The sequence below is a fragment of the Malus sylvestris genome, chromosome 8 (assembly GCF_916048215.2).
Source record: "Malus sylvestris chromosome 8, drMalSylv7.2, whole genome shotgun sequence".
NCBI classification, from domain to species: domain Eukaryota; kingdom Viridiplantae; phylum Streptophyta; class Magnoliopsida; order Rosales; family Rosaceae; genus Malus; species Malus sylvestris.
Window position 1 is genome coordinate 4,768,531 of NC_062267.1, and position 16,431 is coordinate 4,784,961.

Below are 16,431 nucleotides of genomic sequence, written 5' to 3' on the forward strand. Positions count from 1 at the left end.
ACTCCTATTCTTAACCATCCCTGAAATACAAGAAGGTTTTCTATGGTTGTTCACTACTCGTACATGAAGGTAAGAACTACTTTTTTCTTAGAATGAATCATTTTTTTTTCTCAATCAAGAATAACATGCTATTATCACTCTTAGAATTCGTTTAAGACTATTTATGTACGAAGTATTTTAGCAGTTTTATAATAAATATGTTGAAGTTTGTATTAAAAAGTCAAGTGTTTCTTCAAAAAAATACTTGGGAAGTACTTTATGATGAATAAGTATATTCCAGAAACAAAAAAGCTTTCATGTACATATGATATGAACACATCAATATTCAGTATTGCAGTACTCGACTCTTGAATCTTTCTCAGTACTGTACTTGGTCTACTTACTAAATTTACTAGTTCCTTCAACAAATTGGATCCATTACAAACTCTGAAACAAATTGGTCGATGTAATCCGTGGTTTTAATTAGACAACACTTTGCTTCCAATATAGTAGTTGCTAAGAGTAAAATTTGGAAAAAAAGAGCTGGATGTATGGGAAATACTTGAGGAAGTTATGACAGAGCATCTCGTATTACTAAATAGGACGCCTACTCCGCATAGATTAGGCATATAGGCGTTCCAACCCCTTTAGTAGGACATGTTATTTGTTTACATCCATTAGTTTGGATAGGATTCAATGCAGACTTTGATGGTAATCAAATGGTTGTTCATGTACTTAATCTTTGGAGGCTCAAGCAGATGATTGTATGGAACAGGTACACGACTACACGGTACACCACTAATGTGGCGTCCAGCTCCAATTACAAAGACGTTTGATAGTTTCTCTCTATGTGACCTGTATCATTGGCATGAGACGCTATCACGGCGGTGTTCATTGTGCCCTACATACAAGTTGATCTTCCAGTTGGGGAATGGAAGTATTGTCTTAATAGTAATTTAGGTTTTGTTACCATTAATTTGAAAAATAAATTGAAAATTACCTGCTTAATAGATTAATGTAGGCAGATGTGGATTTGGTTAGTAATCAGTTCTCGAACAACTTACTAATCTTTAGTTACTTGTGTACTTTTATTCCTACTTAAAACTCAAAAACTGAGAAATATCAAAACACATTGGCCTGTTCTTCCTGAGGCTGCGGAGGAACTCCTGCACCAATATTGCCTTGTTCTTCTTGCTCTTGAGAACCTTTCTTTTGCACCTGATGAAATTGTATATGATCGTACACATTCCACATACCCACATTGTCCTTAAAGTCCTCCAACGTCTGCGCTATCGCCATAGCGACCGGACGACGGCGTGGCAGCCGCCAACAGGGTCTTTGGCGTGGTGGTCGGCTCGACAAAGATGGTGGACATGGTGGGGCTTCGGAGGTGGGGAGGAAGGGCGGTGACGAGTTTGTCGAGTCTACGACTCTACTGACGCCAACAGTTTGTGTGCGTTGTGAAAGTTTGTGGGGTAGCTGGAGGGGAAGTAGGGGGCTAAGGGGCAGTCCACTGTGCATTTTTTTCGCTGGTGTTGACAAGTGGCGCAACTTTGGGGGTTCGTCATCGGGATTTTTGTAGGCTATTTTTATCGGTTTGAGAAGTGATCGGAGAATTTTGAGGGAGGGCAGAGAGATTCCAGTAGAGAGAGTAGGGTTTGTTGGTGTTGGTGTTGGATAGTGGCCAAATTTGTGGCCAACTTGGCATTCACTTTCGGCTAGTAAATTAAACAAAGAAAAGTTTGGTGGACATCATCATGAGTAAAGACACAATGATTATGTTTGGTGAAAAGAAAAAGGAAGGTCATGATGATGTTTGTAAAGCAATGATTATTCCTTTACTTTGGATTTTTTATTGGTTGCTTTTGTATGGATAAAGGTTGCAACCGAATGTGGGAGGGAAGTGGGGGAACGGCAGATGAGAGAAACCAGCCCATTTGAATATGAGCTGCTCCTTCCCACCATTTGTAATAATCCCATTTTGTTATTAATCACTCAATCAAATGTTGGTGCTACTTGTGTAGCTTTTGGGAGAGAAGGATTTTGATATGTGTTTCTTCTTCTCCATTTGTTTCTTAGTTTGAGTGAGAGCTATTGATTGTATGTGGGATTTGGGTTTGAGAGTTAAAACTCTATTTGTAATCTCCTTTTGATATTAGTGGAATTTCCACGCCGTCTCGGAACTGGACGTAGGCTTACGCCGAACCAGTATAAATCCTTGTGTTTTGGATTATTTGTATTGTCATATTTTGCAGTTGTAACTTATTGGTTTCATATTTGACGCTTCCGCACAACAAGTGGTATCAGAGCTCTGGGTTTCGGCTTGGGGTTTTGTATTAGTATGTCTATGAAATCTTCGAATGACGGTGAAATATGTTTTTTTGAAAAAATTGGACAGGAGGAATGACTTTGGCATTTGGTCAATTGGAGATGCAGAGTTTGGCTGCAAAATGCGTGGCGTTGAAGAAGGATAGTAAGGGACTATACTGCAGTCACTGAGCTCGCAGATTGGAGAATGGTTTCGGAAACAGCGTGTCTGCTGTAATGTTGCCGTCGATGTTGTTGAAGTGTTGGTGTTCGACAGCTGCAGGTGTAGTGTACTGCTTTTGGTGGGTTTTCCGTTGGTCATCGTTGCACCGGAGGTGTTTGTGGGCTGTTGTTTACGAGTTGAGTGGGAAGGAGAAAAGTAGAAGCAGTTGAAAATTTGAAAGAAAATGTTGGTTCTTTTTCTTTCGGCATTTGTTTTGGCAGAAGGACATCATAATGACAAATGATGTTGTTGGTTGGAAGAAAAGGGAAAAAGGCTAAGGCTAAGTTTTCTTTTCTTTGGCATTTTTTCAATGGCAGAAATTGTTTGGTTGTTTTTTCACTCCCATTGGTTGCCTTTGGAGCAAGTTGCTGGAGACATTGGAGGAGTTTGTGAGGGCCAATTTGTTAAGTTCTGCAAGTTTGGATAGTGAGACACCACACTATTTTGGAGACACCTAATGCGGAACATTTGTGTGGAACCCTCTTGTAGAAGGCAAGTTATATGCTTTCTAACTTTGGTCTATGGACATTTGGTTGGATTTGTTTGCCACTGCTATTTGGTCTATTGGTCTCCATCATCTGCAATTAGTTTTCTTGAAGACTCTAGTTGAGGTATGGTTTTGGATCTCCTGCTGATTATTTGAATTTGAAATTTTGGTTGTCCTGTTGGTGCTCATGTGATGATGGTAAACTTGAGTGAAGGGCATATTTTTTTATGTGGTATGTGAGACCTTGTTGCCAAATTTGTAATCAGTTTTGACTTGGAGAATGTGCCATGCTATATGAATGAGTCTATTGGTGCAGTTTAAGACCATGGTGTTTGTGAGCAGGTGGAGTTCGTTGTGTGTCCAACTTTGGTATGGTGTGCTTGATCTTTTGTTGGCGATATTGAAGAATTTCAGTTCTTCGTTTGAATCACCTTTTGTTTTGATCAAGGCACTTATGGTTTGCAAATTTGGAGAAGACGGTAGAGAAATGTTTACTTTCATTGGCTTTGGTATAGTTTGAGTCGAGGTGGAAATTGTTATGAGTATCGGAAAGTTTGGGGAATTTGATTTAGTTCCCATTGTCTTTAGTTTGTACTTTGGGTGCTTATGGTGATTGTTGATTCGATTCTCTATGATGTTTTCGGAATTTGGCCAAGGTGGAGATTGTTGGATAGTGGCCAAATTTGTGGCCAACTTGGCATTCACTTTCGGCTAGTAAATTAAACAAAGAAAAGTTTGGTGGACATCATCATGAGTAAAAACACAATGATTATGTTTGTTGAAAAGAAAAAGGAAGGTCATGATGATGTTTGTAAATGAATGATTATTCCTTTACTTTGGATTTTTTATTGGTTGCTTTTGTATGGATAAAGGTTGCAACCGAATGTGGGAGGGAAGTGGGGGAGCGGCAGATGAGAGAAACCAGGGAGAGCATTCGGCTCTCCCATTTGAATATGAGCTGCTCCTTCCCACCATTTGTAATAATCCCATTTTGTTAGTAATCACTTAATCAAAGATGTTGGTGCTACTTGTGTAGCTTTTGGGAGAGAAGGATTTTGATATGTGTTTCTTCTTCTCCATTTGTTTCTTAGTTTGAGTGAGAGCTATTGATTGTATGTGGGATTTGGGTTTGAGAGTTAAAACTCTATTTGTAATCTCCTTTTGATATTAGTGGAATTTCCTCGCCGTCTCGGAACTGGACGTAGGCTTACGCCGAACCAGTATAAATCCTTGTGTTTTGGATTATTTGTCTTGTCATATTTTGCCGTTGTAACTTATTGGTTTCATATTTGACGCTTCCGCACAACAGTTGGGAGAAAAGTCAGGGACGCAGGTGTTGGTTATAGACGGTAGAGGATCCTCTCATAAGCTCAGGATAGATCCTAGTTCATCTGGATAGTTCAAACTTAATCCAACGGTTGCAATTATTATAATTTTTAGAGGGTCCCATGTTTGGAGCCGTTGGATTAAATTTGAATGGCCCAGATGGGCGGGTCAAGAGGATCTCAATCCTGAGCTCAGGAGAGGACCCTCTTCCGTTATAGACTTTGGATTTGGATCTTCTCCTGACCAAAGAACTTGGGCTCTTGAATCGTTGTAGCCGTTGGATTTTCATCTAGGCTCAGGAGATGATCTAAGTCCATAGACTATAACTTATAGTCCACGTGGTTGTACCATTTAAGAAATTTGAAAATTAGACCCTAACGATAAAAAAGTAATGCTAGAGAAATTAATTTTTTGTAAATCACATAATGTTGTTGTTGGCGATGGAATTAAGTGTCAATTAATGTACAAATCATATGGTGTGCAAGTCTGGTCTAAAATTTGCATTGCGATATTGCACATTTTTTTGCACTAAAAAGAGGTATGGTTTGAAACCAGAACATAGTGGTTGAAGTAAAATACCCTAAGCACCAAATCAATTCACTTCCTTACTAACCCAAATGTGTCAATACCATGCTGCTCATTAGTCCACTTGCTGAGCAGGATTCCGCTTTTCAATCATTTGCTTAATTGTTTTTTACGTTTTTTTTAAAATTTTTTTAGTCCAAAAAAGTTCTCTTGTCATACAGCACTTGTACCATCTTTCTAATAGAGGTAGAGTCATCGACACATGTGAGTCTCATCTCTATTAAAGATGCAATACAAATGTGGTTGAAAAATATGGTAAGAAGCATTTTATTTATATTATGGATGGCAACACAAAGAATTTCAATATTTTTTTAATTTGGGAATATCAATAGATGACACAACATTCAAGTGGGAACTTACCTTGCATTTGGAACTAAGGGCTAGTTTGGTATTGCTGTGCTTTGAAAAAAAAACTGCTTCTACTGTGCTGTGAGAATAAACGGCTGTGAAATAAAGTTGTAGAGTGTTTGGTAAACTTTTTTGTAAAAATGCTTTTGAAAAAAAAAACAGTATTATAGTGTTTGGTAAATTTTTATGTAAAACAAATATGAAAAAAAACCGGTTTTTCAAAGCTGTATTTTGCAGCTTCTTGTTTTTGGCTTTTTTTACCCAAAACTGTGAAAAAAAGCTGAAGCTGAATGTTTACCTAACACAAAAAAGCTCCTATCTTTTTTTTATACCAGTTTTTTTTCAGAATCACCTCAGTATCAAACCAGGGTTAAGACTATACTTTTTAGGAATGCACTGTAAAACAGAATGGAAGTGATTAACAAGCTCCTTAAGAGCAACTCCACCCATGGAGCCCTCCCCCCTGGCAATCCACTATTGAATCCACCCTATTGAACAGTAACTGCCTTTAATGAATAGTAACTGCCATTAATGAACAATAATTGTCATTTGCATCTCTACCCTTGGAGCCTTCCCCCTGGCAATAAACAATAAAATATTAGTTTTTTTTGTTTGTTTAATTAATACAAAATAAAATTATTTGTAATTTCGGATAAGATTTTTTAAATCGTTCTCGTTGCGCCACGTGTTATTTTATAAAAAAAAACAATTATTTAGCGATGGAGTTCGATGAGATTTTTATCCAATGTCATCGTGCCACGTGTCATTATCTTTTGAGAATCTTTGACGATAGATTTCGATCAGATTTTAACTCATTCAAAATTGCGCCACGTGTCATTATTCGAAAAGATAATTATTGGAGATCGATTTCGATAAGATTTTTATCCAATACGATCGTGCCACGTGTCATTATCTTTTCAGAATCTTTGAGGATAGATTTCGATCAAATTTTTAACGAATGACGGCATGCCACGTGGCCTTATCTACAATTCGATCCTTTCTGAATCGTCCATATAATCCACCATTCATCCTCACAAATCTCACACCAATTTTCTCAACATCTCTATCTCATTATTCATAGTTTCTGCTTCTTCTTCACCATTCATCCTTACAATGTCTTCTTCTTCATCAAGGATGATGTGGGAAATCGATCAGCAAGAGGAAGAATTGTTTAACCAATCTGAAGGAATGTTCAACCTTCAGATAGCCGAAAATGAGATGAAAGAGGATGAGGAGCGTAGAAGGAGAGATGACGAAACAAGAATGGCCAGAGCCTCACATTCCCGTCGAGTCATCCAGACTGTTGCTTAGATATGCAGGCCCAACCGTTCAAGAAACTTTGATAGAAGCAGGCAACGACGAGGTGAAGAGCTGTTGGACGATTACTTTATCCATAACAGTGCATTTCCTGATACGTACTTCAGACGTTGTTTTAGAATGGAACGACATTTGTTTAACAGAATCATGACTGATGTTTGCAACCATGATTCTTACTTTGTGCAAAAGAAGGATGCTTGTGGTGTTATGGGTCTTCTGCCTCAGCAAAATATCAATGCTGCGTTGCGGATGCTTGCGTATGGAGCATCTGCAGACCAACTGGATGAAATAACGAGGATGGGGAAATCAACCATTCTTGAGGCCCTGATGAGGTTTTGCGGAGCAGTCAAATCTTTGTACACCGCAGAGTACCTCCGAAAACCTACTCGCATGGACTTGCAAAGGCTTCTGAAGAAGTGCGAGATGCGAGGTTTTCCTGGGATGATAGGAAGCATCGATTGTATGCACTGGACGTGGAAAAATTGTTCAAGTGCATGGCAAGGCGCATATGGGGACAGAAAATGAGCAAAATCTATCATTTTGGAGGCAGTGGCATCTTTTGATACATGGATATGGCACGCCTTTTTCGGGGTTCCGGGGGCTCAAAATGATCTCAACGTCCTTGCCCAATCCCCAGTGTTCAACGACGTCCTGCAAGGAAAGGCACCAAAAGTCACGTACGTCGTCAACGAACATAGGTATGACAGGCCATACTACCTAACTGACGGCATTTACCCACGGTGGGAAACATTTGTCAAAACAGTGCCACGTCCGCGAAGTGCAAAGGAAAAACACTTTGCAAGCTGTCAAGAAGGGTGCAAGAAGGATGTGGAGCGTTGTTTTGGTATCCTTCAAGCTCGTTGGCCGATCGTCAGGGGTGCTGCCAGAATGTTCGATGTAGAGTCACTTCGATCCATCATGATGACGTGCGTCATTCTTCACAACATGATTGTGGAAGATGAGTTCGATTATGATGCGGTTGATGAATATGAGCCAGAGCCGGACACGATGAACAATTCAAGAACACGGATATATTGTGCGCATGATGCCACCGAAGAACCCGTGCAACACGAGCCATTAGAAAGGGATGGACGTTACAATGAAAGGGTCATTCAACGATATACTGCACTTCAAAGGTCATCTATGCACAATGATCGGCAAATTGACTTGATAGAGCACCAGTGGGCATTGAAACAAGCTGAAGATACTTAAGTTTATTTAGTATGTTTGTTTGTATTTGGTGTGTTTATGTAATTTTATTTGGTGTGTTTTTTGTAGTGAGTTTTTTATTATTTCGTATGATTATGTAATTTTATTTGGTGTGTTTTTTGTAGCGAGTTTTTTATTATTTCGTATGTTTATGTAATTTTATTTGGTGTGTTTATGTAATTCCAATTGGTGAGTTTTTAAGTTTTATTTGGTGTGTTTTATAATTTCATTATACGTGAACAATTTGATGAATAAATATTCTATTATTAGGATAAATATATTACGAAATTAAATAAATGTACTCTCACTTTAAATAAAGTACTAACTTTAATAAATTGGAAACAACATAAATAATAAATTACAACCCAAAGTGATTGGAAAACTATGGGCTCCGATTACAAAAAGTACCCTATTCATCATCACTTAGCCAATCTGTGGTGCTAGGATCATCTTGTCTTGTTGTGCTAGGACCATCTTGTCTTGATCTCGCTTGTCTTGATCTCGCTTCTCTTGCATGCCTCATTTGCACCACATCCGCTTTCTCTGATTGCCAAAAATATTTAGAATTTGAAGACATCCCTTCTAAACGCGTGTTCATAATGTCACGATCTCGTTGTGCAATTCTTTCTTCTCTAAGCAACTCCTTTTCTTGCCTAAGTAACTCTCTTTCCCTCTGTTCAGCTTGAAATGCTTGTTGAATAGCTGCAACTTTTGCCTCATCTCTAGCCTTTTCAGCCTCATATTTTGCCAATTCCCGTGCCAACGTCAATTCACCTTGACGAGCAAGTTCTTGCATGTACTTTCCATAATCATTCTTGGAAGCACTCCCTTTCCTCTTTGAAGCCTTCTTACCTAGAGGCCTAATTGGATAACGGGTCGACCCCGACGCTTGTTCAGGAATGGGTGTTTCAGGCACTTCTTCTCCATCTTCTTCATCAACATGGGAGCCATGATCGGGTGTAGAGTGTGGAGGGGTGCTGTGTACAAAGGTGTTGTATAGAGGGGTGCTGTTCATGCATACTTCTGGACCAACATGCACAACTTTGAATTTAGGACAATCTTTAACAATATTCCAACATTCCCATCGGTGGAATGATTTGTTTCTTGATTTGATTTTGGCAGCATACCATGCTTGTGCTTGAAGTTGCTACAAATGAATAATAATGAAATTATTAGGTAACAAATAAATAATACAAACAAATAATAATAATGAAATTATTAGGTAACAAATAAATAATACAAACAAATGAATAATAATGAAATTATTAGGTAACAAATAAATAATACAAACAAATAATAATAATGAAATTAGGTCACAAATAAATAATACAAACAAATAATAATAATGAAATTAGGTAACAAATAAATAATACAAACAAATAATTATAATCAAATTAGGTAACAAAATAATAATACAAACAAATAATTATAATATATTCTTACCTCATCCGCATAATTTGCCCCACTTCGAACATTACTACTAGCTTGTGTCAAGGCATCTCTCCACGTACTAAAGGAATGGCAAAGTATTTTCCAACGACTGGACATCGATTCTTTGGTTTTTTCCCACCTATTTGCTCAAGAAATTTGGTATGAATTAAACTCCACATTTCTCACAACTGCATCTCATTACCCGTAAGGGAATTATGAGTAACTTCAACCCAGCTAGTGCACAACCCAACATCTTCAAGAAGCGACCAATTCGTACATGTATCAATAGTCATTTTGTAGAAAAAAATTGGATTGAAACTTTGAGAGAAAGATAGGAATTTGATTGAAAGTAGTTGAGAAAATATGAAATTGTGGTGTAAAGTAGATGGAGAAGAAGTGGTATTTATAGAAAAGTAAAAACAATTTTTTTTCAGATTTTTTACAATTTTTTCGGATTTTTTACAATTTTTTTTAATTTTTATTCAAATAATTAATCTCTACCATTGGATTTTAAAAAATTTGAATTCCAACACTCCAGATTGTGCCACGTGTCATAACGGTAACTTTTCTTAATTTTAAAACTATTTTTTCTTTTTTTTTTTTTAATTTATAACGCAGATTAATATCAATCGTTGATCTTAGATCGAACGGTTGATATAAAATCAGTTTTTTTTTATTACCGTTGCAAATCGGACAGCTCGTATTAAAGAGCCGTTGGGATCGAACGGACCGTGGGAAGCCACGTGGCTTCCCAACGGTAACTGGGTGAGCGGGCCACTTGCCTGAAATCCTGTCGGGCGACGCGCCCCCACTCGCGAGTGAGGGGCACGCACCTGACACAAAAAAAATAAAAATAAAAAGCACGGACCCAGGCCTGACGTCATGGGCCTCGGGCCACAGGCCTATCAATTGCCCACCCCCCCCTCGGCCCTCGGGCTCCCACCCTCACTCGGGCTCTCCATGGCTAGAGAAGAACCAACCGGCCCTCGGGCCCTTTCCTGCAGCCCGTCCCCCCAGCAAAGAGCAAGGCTGGACTTGCTCTAAGTGTTCCAGTTGGCGAAGAAGAATTAGAGCGAATTGAAAATGACTTGATGTGATATGCTTCACGTAACTTTTATATTGCACCTTGAAAGTCGTCATTTTGAGATTTTATTTGTTTGCTATCGTCAGTGTTGCTCTTACAGTGCATTTTTGACAATTGAACTATTACGTTCCATGAAAATAAAGCCCCTCGTCAATACATAAGGTTTGTTTTGGAATTGGATCTGAACCAATGCCATCAAAGGTGACATCAACTAATCCCAACTAGCACAAAAAGGAACAGTGAAAGGGAGAGGGGGAGGGAGAGAGAGAGCAAAAGCACCAATGAAATGGTAAACTGAGCTATCAGAAACAAACTAATCAAAGCAAACAGTTTACATCTCCAATCTCCAGCTCTGAATATGTGATTTTGAACACGAATTAGAGGATTAAGAAGTACATTAGCAGACGTACGCTAAAATTTGATGTGGTAGAAACTAACACAAACTAAACCCTGTTGAAGAAGTAATTGTAGTACGAGGAAGCAATGATCGTTCTATTCCGAGGATTAGAAGAGCTGCTAATCAGCACAAACTAAACAAATACTAAAAACTAACTTAAACAAACAAACAATTAGGGATTTGAATGAATTGAACTTAAATTGAAAACTGAAATTAACAACTAAACGAAGAGAAACGACAGCAATGAAATTGAAGTTTGAGCGATCAACGGATGAAAGCTAGTTAAATGATTCTTCTCAACACATAAGCACAACTTAATCTCCAATTATTCATTCTATAAACCGTGAACAACAACGATTCAAATTAGCCGCAAACAACACTGGTTAACCCTCCTACTACAAACTTGCACAATAAGTTTATATATAAACAAGAATTTTGGAAGCAATCCTAAAAGATGATTATTATTTTGTTCCAATTGAAATCAAGGCTCTCACCACTCTCAAAGATATCAATCAAAATTAAGTTACCATACCCCTCTGACAACAACAACATTATTGTCCTTAGGCACAAATAACCACACCATCCAAAATCTCACAAAAAGCTTCACATTCAAACGTTCTTCATCTGGTCTCAACCAACAGAGTGTACAGCTTCCCAAACTAAATTCTTTGGAACCGGGCTGGCAAGATCGCGAGCCTGCAGCGCTGCCTTGCGCAGCGTCCCAACGGTGAGTTCATTGGCCTTGTAGAATGACACACTTGTGTAAAGCAGCTTGTGCTTCTTGCAGAGTTCCTTGACAAGGGGGGCAACTTTCCTGAGGTTGCCTCGAGGCAACCGCGGAAACAAATGGTGCTCGATCTGGAACTGCAATCCTCCGTGGAACCAGTCCATCCACGGGTGGCAGACTATATTGAGCGATCCATTCGTCTGATTTTCGCACCAATCGTTCCCTGCAGGGGTTCCGACATAAACACTTGAAGAGAAATGGTTCAAGCAGAACTGCACATGTTGGATTCCAGTGACGGAAAAGCTTGCCACAACGAACATTACTCTTTCACCCCAATTGGGGAGGTAAGAAACCAGCAGAGGATACCAAATCCAAAACACCAAAAGCCCGAAGATTTCTTGGATCCTATTTTTTACCCTCAATCTTTTGGATGACAGCAGTAAAAATGACTGAGCAAAAAGGTTAATCCTAGCAAGACACATGACAGGGTAAAAAGACCAGTGCTGGTAACTAACCATGAACCTAGTAAAAGCATCGAAATTCATCTTCCTGTCGTAGTAATAAGAGGCGAGGGAGCTGAACAGTTTCGAATTCACCGCGAAAAATGGCATGTGCTGGAGATCCGGATCGAATTCGAGGCTGTTGACGGAAATGTGATGGGCGTTGTGGTTGCGCTTCCACCACGCAATACTGATGCCGGCGAGGCAGTTTCCGGTGAGGATCTGGGCGAATCTGTTCACCTTTTTGCTTCTGATGATCTGGTAGTGACCCGAATCGTGGCCGAGCCACCCGCTTTGAATCCAGAGAAAACCCATCAATACGCCGGAACCCAGATGAACCCAGCCGCTGTCGGAGCACAAGACGCCGTAGATGCTCAGAGTAAACAGCATTGCCACCAGAAACAGATAGAAATGGACGCTGTGTCCACTGTTTTCGAAAAGCCCCATTTTCGTAAACTCGTTGACGAGCTTCCTGTAATCTTTGGAAACTTCGGAAACAGAATAGTCTTCGAGATGGAATCCGGTGAAGAACTGGTCGAGGTGCTGCCAGGCGGAGCCGGGGTGGTAGGCGACGAACGCATCCGTGACGTCTTGGCCGGCGAGGCTGAGCAACGGGAGCTCGCCGCCGGGATGGTGGTTGGCCCAATCGGAGACGTTGTAGATCTTGCCCTGTATCGAGATCCATAGATCTCCAGGCTTGTTGTGGGTGCTGAGTTTTTCCTGGGAAATGTACTTCTTTGACTCTGCCGCCATTGGACAGATCTGGGAGGAAAAACGCTTTCGATTCCCAACTGAACTCCTCCTCTCTGGGTTTTCCAAAAGGAAGAGACTTTTCTGTGGATTGATAATTATTGCATGTTGGGGAGGAAAGGATTTGAATTCGGATGTTTTCTTTTTTTGAATTTCTCGAGCTCACTCTGCTTTCTCTGTTTTTCGGTTTCTGATGCTGTTCTGTAGTTTTTGAAGGGGATACGATTACGACTTGCGCAATTGGTGGGGATATTGGAATTGAACAAGCACCGCAGACTTGTATTGTTTTAACAACTCTTTAAAGTATTAAACTTTTGCTACTCCACTACGAGGTTAAATTAATTTTTTTATGAGTAAATTGTAGTTATGATCCTTTAATTTTAACTTTATTGGAGCTATGGTCTATCAACTAAAAATCCATTATCATTGGTTCTCAACTCATCAAAACGTGCAGCTATGGTCCCTCAACTAAAAATTAATTACCATTGGTCCCTCAACTTTAATTCAACTGGATAAATGGTCTCTTAACTTTAATCTAATTGTAGCAATGGTCATTCCAACATAACTCGTTTTAACAAAAAATTTGACGTAGTTGACGAAAATGACCATAATTACACACTTTGATGAGTTGAGGGACCCTAATTATATAAATTGTTATTCCAACATAACTTCTTTTGACAAAATTTTGACGAAATTGATGAAAATGACTATAGCTACACATTTTGATAAGTTGAGGGACCAATGGTAATGAATTTTTAGTTGAGGGACCATTGCTACAATTTACTCTTTTTTTATTCAGTAAATAATATCATTTGTTCAAATTTCTTTTTTCTGTTTTTCAGAGTTTTGTCAGTGGCTTAAAATAAGATAATTCTAACGAAACACTATCATACGGTTTTTTTTAATGAAAAAGACATTTTTACTTTAAAAATTCACGCATGATGTTCTTCACTTACAATACATTTTTGTCATTTTGATTAAAAATCAAAACTTTCAAATCTTTTTCATTAGTTTCCCTTTAAAATAATCATATCACATTATATATGTTAATGTAAAACAGTAAAACATTGTGTAACGTTATAATTAATGGGGTGTGCTATCCACACACTATTTTTTACTTCTCATACATCCTTGTCAATTTATGTCCATTGATCTTTTTTATTTTATCTGATCCGACAATCGATAATTAAAAGAATATGTGGATATTACATTCCTAATTAAAACAGATAAATAGTTTGAGTCAGTGCAACATTGACATCTTGTATCGTGTAGGTCGGAATTCAGTGGACCTTCTCGTCAAAAGATTCCTACACTTTTGAATGCTGCCACCCACCACGTTAAGGATTGAAACATGTAGATTTGGACCATTTGGTGAATCCATAAAAGGCGAAAAGATGTCGCTTTTTCATGCTAAATACGGCATTTCCATGATTATTAAAACTAATCATGTGGTGTTCAATATTATATTCGAAATTCTGTGATCCAATTTTTTATTTTTTTTATATTCTACATCAAAAATGATAAATTCTGCATCTCTGTGTTATCAGAGAGATTTTTCAGTGTGATCGGTATACAAAGTAGTACACCAAGTGTCATTATACGAATAATGTGATATGTGTGCTAAAAAGTTAATAATTTTAAAAATAAAATTTCTCATCACTTCTAATAAAACAAGTGTTGTACTACTCATCACAATTAAAAATTGAAAGTTTTAACAAAACACTCCCAGTACTGTTCATTTTTAACAAAAAACCACATTTATACATATCCCTGATATATTTACTATACTTTTAAAAATAAATTTTCATTAAAAATGAAATTTTTTAAAATTTTTCGTTAATTTTCTTTTAAAAAATTTATCCTGTTACCAATCAAAATATTTTTTTTTTGGGAAACTATCAAAATATCTTTATGCAAGTTGGAGTATACCCACTTGGCCGACCAAAAATTAAAATAAGAATATGCTATATGGATACGCCACGTATATGAGAAATTATCTTCATCCCCATTGGCACAATCATTACCCATGAAATAGTTTTGCAACTCATGGGCACACTTTACATTGAATCTTGTTCATATGCATATAATTTATTTTTAGTTACACTATTTGAAACTCGATTCGATTTTGATTTTATTTTGCTTTTTATAATTTAAAATTCATAATTTTATTTTATGAAATTTAAAATTCGTTTCATTTTAACTTGTAAACTCTCTTTTCTTTCTAAAACTTAAAAGTCGCATCTTAGAACATACATGAGATCCACCACCCAATAAAACTACACCATTTGTACCAATGAATGTGATTATAAATCTCCAATATCTGTTAACATTCAACAATCATAAAATATTAAGTAAAAGAAATTCAAGAGATGAAAAGAAATTGATTAGCCTGGTGTATCCAAATCAAATCCACATAATAGAATTAACAGAATTAAGCCAATGTGCAATGAATTTTGTATTTTATAGAGTAAAATGACGATTTTTGAGTTTCAAGGTTAAAATGGACTCAAAATCAAGTTCCAAGAAAGTTGAGCAAATTTTGAGTTTTAGAGAGTAAAGTGACAACTTTTGAGTTACAGGAGACAAAATGAGATTAAAATCTAGTTTCAGAGACCGTAGCTAAAACTAAGCTTATATATTATAGGGTAGTGCTATTCACACAATTATTTTTATTTCTCACACACCGCTTAACTTTTGGCTGTCATAGCGAATGAATTGAAAAAGATCAATGCTAAAAAATAACAAAAATATGTGGGAAGTAAAATGATGTGTGAAATCCTATTTATATTACGAATCCATAATATTAATAGCGGTGTTGTGTTGACTCCTATAATAACATGGGATGGTTTGACTATAACATCTAAAAAAATCTCCGTAGAAAACTGATGATTCATTGAAAGGGGTGATTTCTACACTTCTCCTTTCATCTTTGCACTATTATGTTTGTTTTTCTGAATCACTAAAGGGACTTTGATTATTATTTTTTATTATTATTTCGTTCTCAGTTTTTTGTTTTTGTTTTTATCTTTTTAAAAACTGAAAAACTTGTTTTGTAATTACTTTCAGTTTTCAACATTTGAAACAAAATAAAAATCATAAACTGAAAACTACTTCCATGAGTTTCAAAGTTTGGCCTTGAATTTTCACTATTTTGGTTTTAAGTTTTTAATTTTTTTTAAACTAAAAAATAAAAGTTGTTACCAAATAAAATTTTAATTTTGAAAAAAGTGAAACCTGAAAACCATTTAAAACTTAAACTTAAAAATAAAAAAACTGAAAACTAAATAAAATAGTTATCCAACCCTCCCTAAATAAAACAAATGAAAAAAGAAATAATACACATAATTAAGATTAAAAGTAAATTGCGTAATAAAAAAGAGTGCATAAATCACTTGTGAGAAACTTTAGAATATTTATGGGTTGTAACCCAATGTAAATTCGAACACATGGGCCCACTTGAGCATTGAATTGGGCTTTTCTTGTTATAGATTAGTTTGTATTTTAGAAAAATAGATAAAAGGGATAACTTTACCACTTAGTACTACGGTTTAGTAGTATTCATTTTCACTTGTAAGTGGGAAGTCTTAAGTTCAATTCTCGCCAAAGGCGAATTTGGACCATATTATTACTAACCCATTGTGAGACTAAGCCTACTCCCTCTCTCTTAATGTAGATAATATCGTTTGTTACAAGAAGAATAAAAAAGGGATAACCTATGTGCTTTCGATTCTTCTCCTTCCTCCCTTCATCACACTTATTTC

General features: G+C 37.1%; 2 protein-coding genes and 1 long non-coding RNA gene across 3 annotated transcripts; 1 reads left to right on the forward strand and 2 right to left on the reverse strand.

Annotated features, from left to right (window-relative positions):
* Positions 1-2,253: 2,253 nt before the first annotated feature.
* LOC126631794 (uncharacterized) lies at positions 2,254-4,241 on the forward strand. Its single transcript, XR_007626456.1, has 2 exons — positions 2,254-3,365; positions 3,445-4,241. It is a non-coding gene; the product is annotated as an uncharacterized LOC126631794 (long non-coding RNA).
* Positions 4,242-6,793: 2,552 nt separating this feature from the next.
* Positions 6,794-9,449, reverse strand: LOC126632622 (uncharacterized). The gene is made up of 3 exons (XM_050303073.1): positions 9,225-9,449; positions 8,300-8,928; positions 6,794-6,851 (listed from the first exon to the last, which is right to left on the reverse strand). Exons 1-3 carry the CDS (start codon positions 9,327-9,329, stop codon positions 6,794-6,796), a joined length of 792 nt encoding a protein of 263 aa, XP_050159030.1. The 5' UTR covers positions 9,330-9,449.
* A 1,548-nt stretch (positions 9,450-10,997) lies between these two features.
* Positions 10,998-12,940, reverse strand: LOC126631793 (acyl-lipid (9-3)-desaturase-like). The gene has a single exon (XM_050301940.1). It carries the CDS (start codon positions 12,671-12,673, stop codon positions 11,324-11,326), a length of 1,350 nt encoding a protein of 449 aa, XP_050157897.1. The 5' UTR covers positions 12,674-12,940; the 3' UTR covers positions 10,998-11,323.
* Between the last annotated feature and the right edge of the window lie 3,491 nt (positions 12,941-16,431).